The 14,262-nt window shown below is 36.8% G+C and overlaps 1 protein-coding gene across 1 annotated transcript in view; it reads left to right on the plus strand.

Moving 5' to 3' along the window:
- Nucleotides 1-14,262, plus strand: part of MAN2A1 (mannosidase alpha class 2A member 1) — a 107,232-nt gene that overhangs the window by 12,164 nt on the left and 80,806 nt on the right. Inside the window, exons 2-3 of the mRNA XM_053931908.1 lie at nucleotides 574-834; nucleotides 8,188-8,332. Coding sequence (XP_053787883.1) covers nucleotides 574-834; nucleotides 8,188-8,332 — 406 coding nt within the window. The remainder of the gene's footprint in view (nucleotides 1-573; nucleotides 835-8,187; nucleotides 8,333-14,262) is intronic.

Genomic DNA, 14,262 nt, shown 5'->3' on the forward strand with positions numbered 1-14,262 from the left:
GATTATTCCTGTGATCAGGCTGTTAAGGGATCTCTTATGCCTATGAAGTTCTTTTGTTAATTTCTCTCCAACTTTCACTGAAAATCAGAAAAGTGGTATTTATATTTTGCATGTATGGGAAAAACCTGAAATGTTTACAATATCCTCTTAATCCCATCATGATGTGACTGACTTGTAAAAAATTGCTTTCTGTTTGATGTTCTGATAAATGAAAAGATCAGATTTTTGGAAATGAAAGATGTGAAAAAAGTTGAATTAGATATAATTGCTACTTGACACTGAGATTTTAGAGAATATCTTTGTATCACTGATTAAATCTTGTGCTCTGAATTCAAATTCACAGAGGAAAAATGTATCTTTTGCTATTTTCTCTTGTACTGGAAGGAGGAACTTCCGTGTGTTGCATCAGTTCCTTATTAGTTTGTCTTTATGTAAAATATAAAAACATATTTGAATTTTCTTTGTGATCACATACTATTGTGAATTTTTTTGTCATTGGGGTTTTTTTGGGTCTGTCAAGAATTTTCCTGGGAAATAATTAAACTTTACTTCTTTTTTTTTTCTCTCCCCTAGGGCCAGCTTTCAATATTGCAAGAAAAAATAGATCATTTAGAACGCCTGTTGGCAGAAAATAATGAGATTATTTCAAACATACGAGATTCTGTGATCAATCTGAGTGAAACAGTAAAGGATGGACAAAAAAATCCAGAGGCTGTAAACTTCGGTCACGGATCTGTTTCTGAGGTGTTCCCTTCTGCTTCAGTTTTGCTTGCAGTTGATTCTGAGGATTGTTTGTTTGCTTCGAAAAGTGGAAGTCACAGTTCAGGTGTACAGGTAAGCAGTATGCCTTTCTCTCTGATTCTGCTGGAGTTTTAGCTGTCAGTATGTGTTTAATTCTGAAAATGTCAAGTTGCTGCTAAAATCTTAGTACTAAGAGATAATAGAATTGTTGAAGTGACTGCTGTGTTTAACAGATGCTATGAAACTGTTCCTTTATATCTTTTTTTAAAGTTCTCTGGAAATTTAATAATGATTATGAAGAGCCAACATTTGAGAAAGCTTAGAAGTTTTTTTTTTTAAACAATTAAAAAATCCCCATGGTGATTATTGCCCCACCAGTTCTTTGGAAACAATTTATTTGAGAATCTCTTTGAGTTTCCCCAAACTCTTCTAAAACTGATGAAAAATAACCTGGAAATTGTGGGTAGGCTTGGTTTAAATAGATTTTACTTTTAGGGGCATATGTGTAGATGAAGCTTGATGGGGAGGTAAAGAATGTTCAAGAATTAGTAATTTCAAAAAAATCTTGGGTCCTTTTGAATGTCATTTCTGTATTTCAGCATTCCTGAGTGTCTCCAATTTGTATAGGCACTTTGATCAGAAAAGGGGAACATATAACATGTTGACTGGTTGGCATAAACTGCGGAGGTTGAAGTTTTTAAAGTCAAACACTTCAAGTTGAATTTATTTTGCTTTCTGGTGATGCTTGTGAGTTCATGGACTCTTATATATTCAGTTTTAATGGAGTGATTCAGGAGCACTGAGAATACTCTGTGAAGTTTGTGATCTGTACTGTTTCTGTGAGTCTTGTGGGAGTACTATAAATATTCATAGTACTCTAAAGCAAAGATTAAATTTGAAGTCCAGCTTTCTCATTTCAGAATTTGAAGTATTTCTATTGCAGGAAAAAGACAATGGACTTCAGCCAAATAAATACAGTCATTAGAACAATTGCAACCTCTGATGTATCATGCTTAATCATACCTTTATCATACCTTTAAACTCTTCAGGGATAGGTACTACCTTAATGTTTTTTATAGAGAAAGTAGACTTTTTAAAGGCAATATCTGAACACCACTTTGTGTGTCTGATATGCATTAAGACTTCTGTGCAGGGAAGTGAAACATCTGGACCAGTAGTTACAGTTTACAAGTTAGTGGATTATTAACAGGTTATTCACTGTACAATCTGTTACCTTGTTAGGCGATCTACTTTTTTATGTGCATTAAAAATAAGTTCTAGTAAATTAGTTTTGAGATAAAATATGTTGTCTTAAATTCTTGGGCATGTTATGAATGGAAGGTAAAGCATATTTTATAAAACTGCTGTTTGTTTTTTGCTTCACTATATAATATATAGTGAATATAACTATATATATTGCAGGATATAACTATATCACCCAACTACCTACTGCCTACCTAAAGGGAGTCTGTTGTAGCTAAACTGATTTTGGATAATTTTCTTTACTTTTATGAACATTTGCATGTACATAAGAAGCAAACATACTGTTTCCCTACTCACACTTTCCTTTCTTTCCTGTGCAGGGAGGAGGGCTTTAATGTTCTCTGTGTCATTGCATTGCACCCTCTGCTCAGCAGGTTATTCACTGCCATCATTAAGTCACTTTAATAGTGCTACTATACACAATTAGTTTCCCATCCTGTGAGTCTGAACTGCATTTCAGTTATGGAATCTAAGGCCTTGACTTTAGTAAAATTCCTCTAACACCACAAGCATTAACAAGCTGATCTAAATCAGTGATCGCAATAGTAAAACTAAAAACAGTTTTACTATTTAATACTCTACCAACCCTGATGTATTCTGCATGATCAATTTATTTGAGACATTTTCAATAATTATTTTGAGCACTTTTTGAAAGAAATATGTGTTAATTGCTGCTGTTTGTAAACATTAACTTAAACCCACAGATTTTACATTACTTCTCCCATGTTTGTCTCTCAGGAGGGTGTATGAGAGACTAGAAAGTAGTAAGAGCTAATATAGGTGAGATTAAGTATTTGGATAAAAAAGCAACTTTACAGAATGAAGGCAAAAGAGTCTTCACTGATTAAATCATGAAAGTTGATTATAGTCTCCCATAATGAAGAAACCATTGTAAGAAGGTATTCAAATATGGATTAAGAAACCTTGTGATGGTACAGTGAGAAATATTGCTAGATTTGCTACTCAAAGACTTGTGATTTCATAATATAGAAAAACCAAGTTGCTAACAACATGGGACCAAAAGATCTCACATGGGACAGCTGAAGGATGTTTTTTTCATGGAGGAATTATAAATCAAGAAATTGTTTACTTACGACTTGTGCTGTTTGTAAGTAGGTAGAAAACTGTAACAGAACTGGAAGCTGAAAATAAAGCTGACTTGAAAATGCTATAATTTTAGTCACGTAAAAGACTAGTGTGTACTTTTTTCCCAAAAGATAAATAATAGAGACAGGTAATAAACCCAAAAAATGAAGGTGACTGGATTAAATATGGATATGACCTGATGCTTTTTCAGTGTAGTAGTTCAAGAAGTATCTGGCATTTGTGCTCAGAGAAGATGGAAATCTCAATAGTAATCATGCTGAGCTGGAGGGTCTTTTAAATAATACACTGAGATGTTTCCTCCTTTTGTCCATTTCAACTACTGAAGCATCTAACATCAGGCTCAGTAATGTTACTCTTTTTGAAAATGAGACATGAATCACTCTTTGAAAAGGTTGCTTGAAGAGGTACAATATAAGCTTTCTTTTGAGCAGTAGTTTAGTATTCACTGTTAAGATGTTATGATGTTTTCATGAGACTTATATAATTTCAGCAGTTTGAGTCCTTCAGTATAGAGAAAGAATAAGCCCATATAGAAAAAAGATAACTGATGACCTTTCCAAAAAGCTTGTAGCAACATGGCTGTCTTCTGAAGCAGCGACAATGAAGACAGGCAGCATCCTTATTGAATGTCTACTGTTTATAAAAAGTCCTTTATTGTTCTATCAGTATTTTATACTTAGATGTGAATCTAAAATATCTCCGTGAAATACTTTCTTTAACCTCTTTTGCCTTTTACTAACTGGCTTGGAATTTATTCTTCATTTGCAATCATGTAACTTGTTCAAGTGATGATGCAATTTCTAATTAATCCTTTGCACAATTCCTACTGAGGATGGTGTTGTATGAAAGAGAAAAAAGATTTAACTTCTGGCTTTTAGATTTCTTTTCGTAAGTGTAGGGATTTCAGCCTGATCTGGCTCTAGTTGATTTCAGTGGAAGTTTGTAATTTTTTTCCCTTGTCTTTTTTTTTTAACTGCTTCTAATTAACCTGTGCATCTGAATGGTTGAGGTTGCCAGGGAACTCTGGGTGTCATCTGGTCCAACCACCTGCTCAAACAGGGCTACCAAGAGTCAGGTGTCGTGGATCATGTCCAGGTGACTTTTTGGTATCTCTAAGGATGGTGATTGCACAGCCTGACTGGGCAACCTGTGCCAGTGCTTGGTCACCCTCACAAGGAAAAAGCTTTTCCTGATATTCAGGAGGAACCTTCAGTGTGTGCCCATCACCTCTGATCCTGTCTCTGGGCACTACTGCAAAGACACTGGCTCCACCTTCTCTGCACTCTCTGCCTTTGATTTCCTGGGTGCTCATTCTAGCCGTTCTTGAAGACAGGAGTGACGTTGCTTTCCTTCAGTCTTTGGGCACTTCTAATCGTCATGGTCATTCAAAGCTTTTTAAGTGTGGCCTTGCAGTGACAACAGCCAGCACTCATGGGTGCATCCCACCAGGGCCCATTGACTTAGATATGTCTCATTGGTTTAGGTATTCCTTGAGCAGGCCCTGTTTCAAGAAGAGACAATCTGTTTGTTCTGGCCACATTGTCTCTGATAAAGGCCAGGAAGCATTCAGAGAGGCACCCCAGCATGCTAATTTCCCAGGAAGGATTTTGGGGATTTCTGTGTGCTTGTGCCTTGTTTGTACTTCCTTGCTTGTCTACTAATGTTGGAGGTGAGCCAGTTTTATTAATTTCCTTTATTTGTTTAAAAAATCCTTCCATATGACATCATTCCTGACCGCTACTCCCTCACAGGGCTGCTGTTGATTCTCTCCATCCCCTTTTATTCTTAGCCAGAAGCTCCTTAATAGTTCAGCTGTCTTCCTGGCAAAGGTACCTCTGCTGCCCTCAGCTGGATCTCCTCTCTCCCAAGCAGTCACAGATGTGAAAACAGGGTCAGAGAACCCCAAACACCAACTCTGAGGCCAGTATTGATCTATACTAACAGTGTCCTTCTCTCACACTTTTTTCCCCCTCACTGGTGGATAGAAGAGGACCCATCTATGACCTTGATTACCTGTGGAATTCTGCAGTCAGTTTTGATGCAGTCTGTGCTGCCTCTGGCAGTATCAGTGATACCCACATGGAAGTACAATGAGGGGTACTTCCTCATAGCCATTGAGTTGGACAAGCTTCAGCAGTTCCTCTGCAATGCCCAGGATTCAGGCCTTTGTAAGGCAGCAAACATCTCTGGATGATTAGTCAGAGACTCCAAGACCTATTTCCCGAATTGCAGTTTCTGTCTCTTGAGCTCATAGTCATATCAGCTTGGTTTGGTATAGCTGTAAAGTTGTGGATGTCAGGGAAAAAAATATGAGTGTTATGACTGTGAAATTTAGTATCTTGAAGAGTGCTGAAAGTTGCTTGTCAAATTCAGACTATATCCATAAGAAAAACTCATAGGAATGTGTAGAATTCCATTAATTACTACTTTTTAACCAAATAATATTTTCATGGTTGGAATGTCCAAAGAGCTTATCAGTTTTAAGGCCATTCATTGTTAAGTGGCAAATTTACAAGGTATTCCCTTACATTTTCTTCAGAACATTGTATTGCAGAGAAAAAACACAGTGCTTCAAACTCAGGTTTTAGAAATACCATATTTAGAAAATATGAAATAATAAAATATTATCTATATTATTTATTATATAAAACATGTATTATTTATCTAGTATATAAATTAGCCTAATAGTGTATCTAGAATATATGCTATTAGGCTAGCCAACTTCAGTATAAACCTTATTTGGGCCCTTCAAGCTGACAGTACAGAATGAACATATCTTCAAGTATTACACCTGTGTTTTCCACTAATCAATATTGTCCAAAGATTGAAGCAATCATGGGGGACAAGTGATGTACAAGATCATCTCACACAGGGCATAGGTGCCTGGTGTACATGGAATCTCTGAGGCTATAGATATCTAGTGCACGTTGCAGGCCCAGCTGAGGCTCTGCTAGATGTAGGATTACTGTGTTGTATTCCCTTCTTAAATTACTTAGTTTCCTTCATACCTCAAGCTAAGGGCCTGTGGTGGATTGACCTTTTCTGGCTGTCAGATTCCAACCCATCCAAGGTCGACCCACTGCTCTTCCTTTAAGCACCAGAATCTGTGTCTTGAGGATTAAGAGATAAGGAGTGGTATAGCTAAAATTTGGACTGAACACTGCCAGAGTGAAATAACTATGGGGATTCTTTTGTTGTTCTTATGAGGTGAAAGGGCAAAGAGTGGAGATTTAACTTGTATGTGGGTGTGTGTAAAAAATTCCCTTTCTCAGGATTTTTATGTCACTTTGATTTTAGTATGGGAAATGTTGGGGATTTTTTGTTTATGTAAATGAAGTTTGTAAGGAGTATGGGATGAATATATATTTTATTGTCTGTTCTTAAGTAAGTGTTTCACAGAGGTGAGGGTGGAATGCTCAGATGTCCAGGTGTTGGCAGTGAGGGTCTCCAGTATCTGTGAGGAGAGGCCAGTCCTGCCCTATGCCAGACACATCTCCAGACCCACCACAGGGTACAGCCTCAAAGCGTGTCAGTACCTCTGGCAGAATGGGTTTTAAGAAAGGGTGAAATGCTGCCTGACAGTCTAAAGGCTAAAAACAGGGGAGAAACCATGGTCCTTAATGAAGGAAGCAGAGTAAGCATTCTAGTCACTGGAGCAGGTTGAGAAGACCACAGTGGAGGAAGTGTTTCCCTGAAACCTGTGACAGGACCTCATGCCAGAGTAGGTGGATATTTTCAGGAGGAACTGGAACCTGTGGGGAATCCACACTGGAGGAGTTCCTGACGTGCTGTGTCTTGTGGCTCTCATGCTGGAGCAGGCAAAACATGTGAGGAGGAGAGAATGACAGAGAGGAAACATTATGGACTTATCTCACTATCCAACTCTATTTCAATTGGCAACAGATTAATTTAATGTTCCCAAAGTCAGGTCTGTTTTTCCTGTAATGAAAATTGGTAAGTGACCTCCCTGTTTTTATCTTCACCCATAATAGTTTATATTTCTCCCTATGTTCTGTTGATGAGGAAAAATGAGAGACCAGCTGGGTGGAGGCCAAAGTCAACTGTTGCAACTAGGCCTTAATTTCTTTAGTCAGATATTTGTTTCAGATGTCTGTAGTTCTTTTAAGTTTTCCTAGGAGGACAGAAAGCACCTTACCACTGGGAAGGTATAACTCTTGTGGTGTTCAAGTAGCAAATGACTGCAATAGGAGTCCTTTTTTTGTGTAAATTAATTGGTTTTTGTAGAAAGTTTATCAGGTGTACAATTGTATTCTAACATGGGTTTGGCACTGATTAAAGTTTAGTTATTAAACTAGAGTGTCGGGAATTGCTTGTCTGATGTCAATTCATGTTCTTAAAAGCAAACAAGAGCCTTACAAAAACAATTTTCTTGAGTCTCATATTAGTAGACTCTCTTTGAAGCTATATAGTATTCCCTAAGTTTCATAGGAAATTGTTTGAGTAATTCTCGAGTTGCTTTATTTATCTGTGACCTTTTTATTTGCATTGACAAGTGACATATGTCTTTCCTTGTACAATTAGTGTATTGGGGAACAGGAAATGTGAAAGAGGCTTTGTTATAGCAATTGGCTATAGTTATCAACATTTTTGTTGATAGCTTCTTTCAGTTCCTTTGTGCGATTTTGATGTTTGCCTCTATGTCTCTCATGCTGACATTCCTTCTTGCTCAGTTTATTTCCTTCATTTCCTTCATTCCCCTGTTTAGTGTACTGTGTTATTTTGTATAATCCTCTTCATACCCTTCTGCCCAATGCCATTGTGAGCTGCCATAATTTTTGTGGCTTAAGGCTCTTAATCCTACTGTTTATCTAATCAATGTCAGTTTCCTCAGTACAGAGCCTGCCAAATTCTCCTCTTCCTGTCAGCTGTGTCTTTGGTGTCCTAGTGTGATTTGAAACTTGCTCTCATTTGTCAGTTTTCTATTAATTTGGCACATCATCCTTCCCTCTGTAATGAACAAGTGGATCCATTTTAGGTGAAAACAGCTTTGTTTTTTAATAGCAGAACTGCTTCTGTGAATTCATGTTTTATATTCCTTTAATTTTTCTTTTTTAGATGCTGGATGTCTATGACATTCTTCCTTTTGATAATCCAGATGGTGGCGTTTGGAAACAAGGATTTGATATCACATACAATGAAAATGAATGGGACAATGAGCCACTTCAAGTTTTTGTTGTGCCTCACTCACATAATGATCCAGGTAATATGTTAACTGAATTGATTTGAGGATCTAGAGGCTTTTGGATTTGGAAATGCATTGCTATTTCTGTTAAGATTTGGGTTCTTCTGAAGCATACTAGTTAATATGTTAGATTTAAGTCTAGCAAGGCAGTGAAACAGATGTATGATTTAAGTGCTGTTGACTTCCAATGACAACTGTTATGATACAAGTTGTATGTTTACTGAATTTATTAACTGGAACAGAACTTCAGTTCTTCAAACTTCATTTGAAATTGAAAAATGATGGATTTCTTGTAACGTGTTCAGTTTATACATTGCTGCATTAAATAACATGAATTCTTATTCTGATTTTTTGGACTGGCATAGATATTTAATCTTTAGCCTGTGCTAAAGAAATGTACTTTTAGATGTGACAATGGGAAATCTGAAGTTTTTGACACCTTCTTCACTTTTTTTTTGCACGCCCCAACCTATAGTGGGATAATGGAAAGTCTAGATTTAAACAGAAATCTAGGTATACCTACCTAATTTCATTTCCACCCAAGTGGGTTTACAGTGTAATAAACAGAATGGAGAAGTGTTCCTTTATTTTGGAATGACTTCTTGGTAAAATTTACCAAGAAGCAAATTATACTGCTATGCTGTGGTCCTGGTACATGTTCATTGACCATGGGAGGCTGGTAGCAGTGGTTGTTGTCATAGAGAGCCACATTTTAAGTGAAATTAAATTTTAGTCCTGTATATCTCTCTAAAATTTAATTTGTTGCATGAAGTACTGTGGCTCTGAGTGAAGGTATGGTAGTTGGAACATAAATGGCTTTTGTTTTCAAGCATGTAGCATTCTTAAAGAAAATGAATGTTGGAATGTGGAATTACTATATTACTGTCCAGTTATGGCAGGTAAATTATGGCAGTATGGATATGATAAAAATATTCAGAGCAAATAATCACAGTATAGACCTAGATCTGCCTATTTATTGAACTGTCTTTGTACCTGTGTCCATTTATTTCTGCTCTGGTTGTAGTTCTCCTAAAGACTTCCCTAGAAAAAAGCAACTTTGTACAGGCACATAATGAATCAAAGCAATCCTAAAGCAATATACAGAACTTACCATTCTTTTGGGTCTACTAGAATGGGGTGTGGAGTTTATCTGTCTCCCTTTTTCTGCTGAAGCTGTTGGGATCATATTCTAACTGGTGCAGGACTGTTGGCAGTCCACTAGAGGCCAGTTGCTTGGTGACACATCTGCCCTCCAGGAATGTCTTTACCTGAGTTGAGCAAACACCCTGTGCACAGTGTAGGCTGAGGTAACTTCTCAGGCACATGAGGCTTAGGAGCTGCAGGGGAATGTCCTGAGGTAAGCTGTGAAGAGATTTGCTGATAATTTCACCAGTGTCTGTTCAAGTAATGAGGTACTTTTTCTGCAGGTTCTAGTAATTTCAATGTACATGAAAGATATTTAGCAAGAAATGGGATCAGTAAAGTTATAGCTATATCAGCTGCAGAAGCTTTAAGTTCTCATTAGATTTTATCTTTTCTCATCTGAGGCTGCTTCCTCTTTAACTTTTCATATAACCAAGTATGCTAGTGAGAATGTGTAGCTCAAAGGCACAGGAAAGGACTTAAAACAACTTTGTCTAGGGGGTGGCATCCCTGCCCATGGTGTGGGGCTAGAGATTGCATGGTCCCTTCCAATCCATGTCACTCTGTGAATCTGTGAAACACAGTCAGTTGGGGAGGTGGTGGGTTTAAGTTCCACCTTCTTTTTTGGAGGGATGACTGAATGTGCTGGTGCTCTGAAACAGTTTGTGATGCTAAATCTGGGTTAACTGCTTCTGTGTGAATTTAACCGTGACCTGCAAACTTGGGGTCTCTGTGCTTCTCTCTGCAGTAGCTAAAGTGTTTCTCTTTTGGGAAATGGGTTGAGAGTGGGTCTCCTTCAGACTTTTGATTAGTGGTGGCACAATTGTTTTAGTTGCTGGCAGTTGATAAAGATTTGAGCACCTCAGTAGCATGTCCTAATCTTAAACCATGGAGAGAAATTTGGTTGTTGTGTGAGATTATAGCTATCACAGATAGGTGGCAGTTACATCAGGAGCAGATTAAGAATGAGTATATGACCTGCTGTGCAGAGCCCTTATATTGGCTCTCACCTGCTTCAGCTGTGGTGTTTTGTGGCTGCCTGAAGTGGAGGAGGCAGCTGAAATGCAAAGGGGAGAGCTTGGATCAGGGCTGGCAAGAGTGTCAGCCAGCACAGATGGACTTGAAGGATGAGGTTTGGATATGACTGGAGAGATGGAAAGACACCTCTACTATCTCTTGATCTGTAATAATTTTGGTAATGACTACTCATTAAATTATTTAAGAATTGAGACTTGTGAGCTTTCTAAAATATGTGTGTACCAGTGTCCCACTGCTGAATGTGGTGGTTACAGACCTAGTATAAGCAGCACTTAAGTGGAATTGAAAGTGACTGAAGTAGATTTTTCTCTTGCTTCTCAAGCCACATGGAAATGTATGGGCACAAAGGTCAGAACTAAACACTACTTTTTAACACTTCATCAATTATCTATGACATTGGTAATTTGCCTTGCTACCACTCGCATTAATCACCTTTTGTTATTTAAGACAGTCTCCGTTTCTCAGGAGGAAATCTATATAGACCTAAATCAGTGTTAAGATATAAGAAAACCTAACCATAAAACTTGGTGCTGTTAATACACCATGGAGTTTCCATGTTGTATGGTGTTAGCTGAGTCTGGATATGTTTTTCTGGGGACTTCTTCACCATAACAGAGATTGCTTAAGCTGTTGTCTGACCCACCAAAATAAAAGAAATGGGGAGCTCATAAGTTTTTCTTGACACGCTGAATGAGGGAAATTGGAGCTTTATTCGTGGCTTATTTTTCAGTATTTCTGTGTTTGCAGAAGAGGTGCAGTTCCTTGGAAAATCAACAGAGCTGTTACAGAAAGGACACTTTTGACTGCTCATCAGTAGAAATTTCCTTTCCATCTTAGCTATGATGGGAGCAGATTTGATATGTCCAAAAGCAAAAATAAATCTTGCATAGGACTTAAAATGTAAGACGTCTAATTATAATTTTGGTTGTACCTCACAGATCATGGCAGATTTTACTTTTTGTGAAATGTGCAATCATTCAAATTTTTAATTATGCTTATGAAATTAAGATAAAGCAAACCATTCTTGTTTTACCTTGAGCAGAGATCTTTTACAAGTTAAGGTATGCAGTTGGAAAAGTAAATGCACTGTCATACTTTTTTAATTTCCGTGTATTTTCATCTACCTAAATTATTTTATTTTGGTACATATTTTGCAGGAACAAGAAGCTCGTCTATCTAATTCCTTTTGAATCAGAATGAATGCTCTAACACAGGAGTGTTTCGGGGGACTTTCTTTCTCTGATTTGACTATGTGAAACAGAAAAATGAGAAACAATCTTTTACAGCTTTTAGTTTTAATTTGAGATTGCCTTACCACTGGGGTTTTCATAGTCCTGGCTATGAGTCATTCATCTTTGTTGAAAAGATACTTTTTGGTGAAATTAGCACTGAAATGTTATGTCAGAAACATCCATAAAATATTAACTTGTATGCCAGTTCTATATTTTACATCATAGAATGATGCAGTACTTCTAAATTAAAAAAAAATAGGTGTATTAAAAATAATTATGTGTGATATATTCTCTACTTTAAAATAAGGGACTTCTTAAAATGCAAAATCTACAAAGGAGCTAATGCCAAATTATCTTCATGTGTAATCATACTTACTAAGATGTAAGTTAAAACTTAGCTTTTGGATTTATTTCTGGTATTTGCCTTATTGTTATTGCCTGAATATGATCAATTAAACACGCATGCACACCATGCTTAAGTTCTTTAGAGCTCTTCTTTTAGAGGTAAGAAGTCATGGCTACATGTCCTTTTGTTTGTTTGTGGGTTTTTTGTTTGTTTTGTTTTATGAAAACTTTTTATTCTTGCATTTTGTGGGCCTTGGATGTGATTAAGAACAAAGATATCCTCACAGTTTATGACACTTGTTTTACTTCCTCAGCTATCATAACAGTCTTCTGTGTCTTCTCACAGGAAGTAGTTATTTGAGAATCAAGCATAAATGCAAATAAATAAAATTACTGATAATCTTTACAAACTGGGGTGTACATTTTAAAGACCAAGAACTGAAGTTCCACTAATATATTTGCAAAGAGGATGCTTTTATTTTCTAGAAAGCTGTACAGTGCTAGCTGAAATGTAACAGTTTTATTTAATACTGACATAAAATAAATAAAATTGTAATTTTGCAAATTGTGTTGTAAGAAGTGTCACTGATGGGTGAAATTTAGACTCAGTGAAATTAATTATATCTCCTGAAAAGTGAATCAGAGATGCAAACTTCTATCAAAAACACATTAATCCACTATATATTGGCATAATATTTCAGAAATTTGTGAGGTGATCTGCCTCTTCATTAAAACAGACTTTGTCAGAAAAAAGAATTTTTTTTTAAAGGCACATTTCCTCTTAAACATTCAAGGGTGACTTGTGGAAGTAAGCAATTGAAAAGCCTATTTTGTTTTATTTCATCAATTATTTTAAACCAAAAGACAAAAATGCAAATGTAAAAAACGACCCCAGGAGTCTTGCAGGTATATGTAAGGCATACCTAAATACTTTTGCTAGAAATGGACTTGTGATCCTTGTCATGATCAAATTATTAAGTGCTTTTGCTTAATAAAGTTACTTTTTGAATAACACCAATTTGTCAGCTTCTGTTCTCATTTTGTCCTGAAAGTTTCCTTGTATCTCTTCATCTGTGTCAACCATGCTAAGACACAAGAGTGCCTTTCTCTAGTGCAAGGAGCTGATAGAGCTTCAAGAAAGATTTTGAGCTTGAAAGTGTAGACAAGAATAGTGGCAAATCAGTTAATAAAATGTTTCAGGATTTTTGCAGAGCAATGAGTTGTGTTGATATTCAGACATGATTCTTGGAGTCTGCTGTCAAGCCAAGTAAATTTACATTACAGTGGGGAAAAAATCGATTAAACAAACAGCTGCATAAGGATGATAAATCTCGGAGGTGGGGGGAGATAGCAAGTTTCCACACTTTTGAGGACAAGCATGAGAGAGAGAATCAAAAGGCAAGCGTCTCAGCAGTGTATGCCCTCTGTTGTTATCACATAGGCTGGCAGAAAATGAAAATATCTGGCAAAGTCCTTAGTATGTATTAAGTTAAGCCTAGCATAATAATATGAAAGACAGTACAATTTTTTCTCTTGTTTACAGGGTTGTTAAACATTGGAATGGTGGAGTCACCATCCCTGGAGGTGTTAAAGGAAAAACTGCACGTGGCACTCAGTGTCATGGTATGATTTATAAGGTGGTGGTTAGTCAGAGGTTGGACTTGATCATTTCGGAGGTCTTTTACAACCTCAATGATTCTGTGATCTTGTGATTTTTATGTTGACAAAGGGCTTTATGTACATTTAAACCACCAAAGATTATTTTGCTGTTAATAGCTTATTTAGTCTTGATAATTGCAGCTTTAAACCATTGCAATTTTTCCACATGTAAACTGCCTTTGTGTTGAAAGTTTCCTGTTCAAAATGGTAAACCTTTTCTTTCAGCCTGTGAACAAATTCTTAGTTTGTGGATAAGCACAAGAATAAACTTGAGTTGTAAATTTTTATCTTCTATTAGGGACTGAGGTGTGAAATTATACTCTAGCTAGCAATTATACATTGATTTAGCCATTATTTTGTTTAGCTTTTGATTAGTTTTTTATATTTTTAGTGTATGTCTCCATGCAAAATTGAAGAGTCTCTGTAAATCATTTGGTTTAGAGCAACACACTTCAGGAGGGATGTGAAGGCACTGGGGTGCACCCAGAGGAGGGCAGTGGAACTGGTGGAAGGGCTGTCCTGTGATGGGCT

Source organism: Vidua chalybeata, chromosome Z, assembly GCF_026979565.1.
Source record: "Vidua chalybeata isolate OUT-0048 chromosome Z, bVidCha1 merged haplotype, whole genome shotgun sequence".
NCBI lineage: Eukaryota > Metazoa > Chordata > Aves > Passeriformes > Viduidae > Vidua > Vidua chalybeata.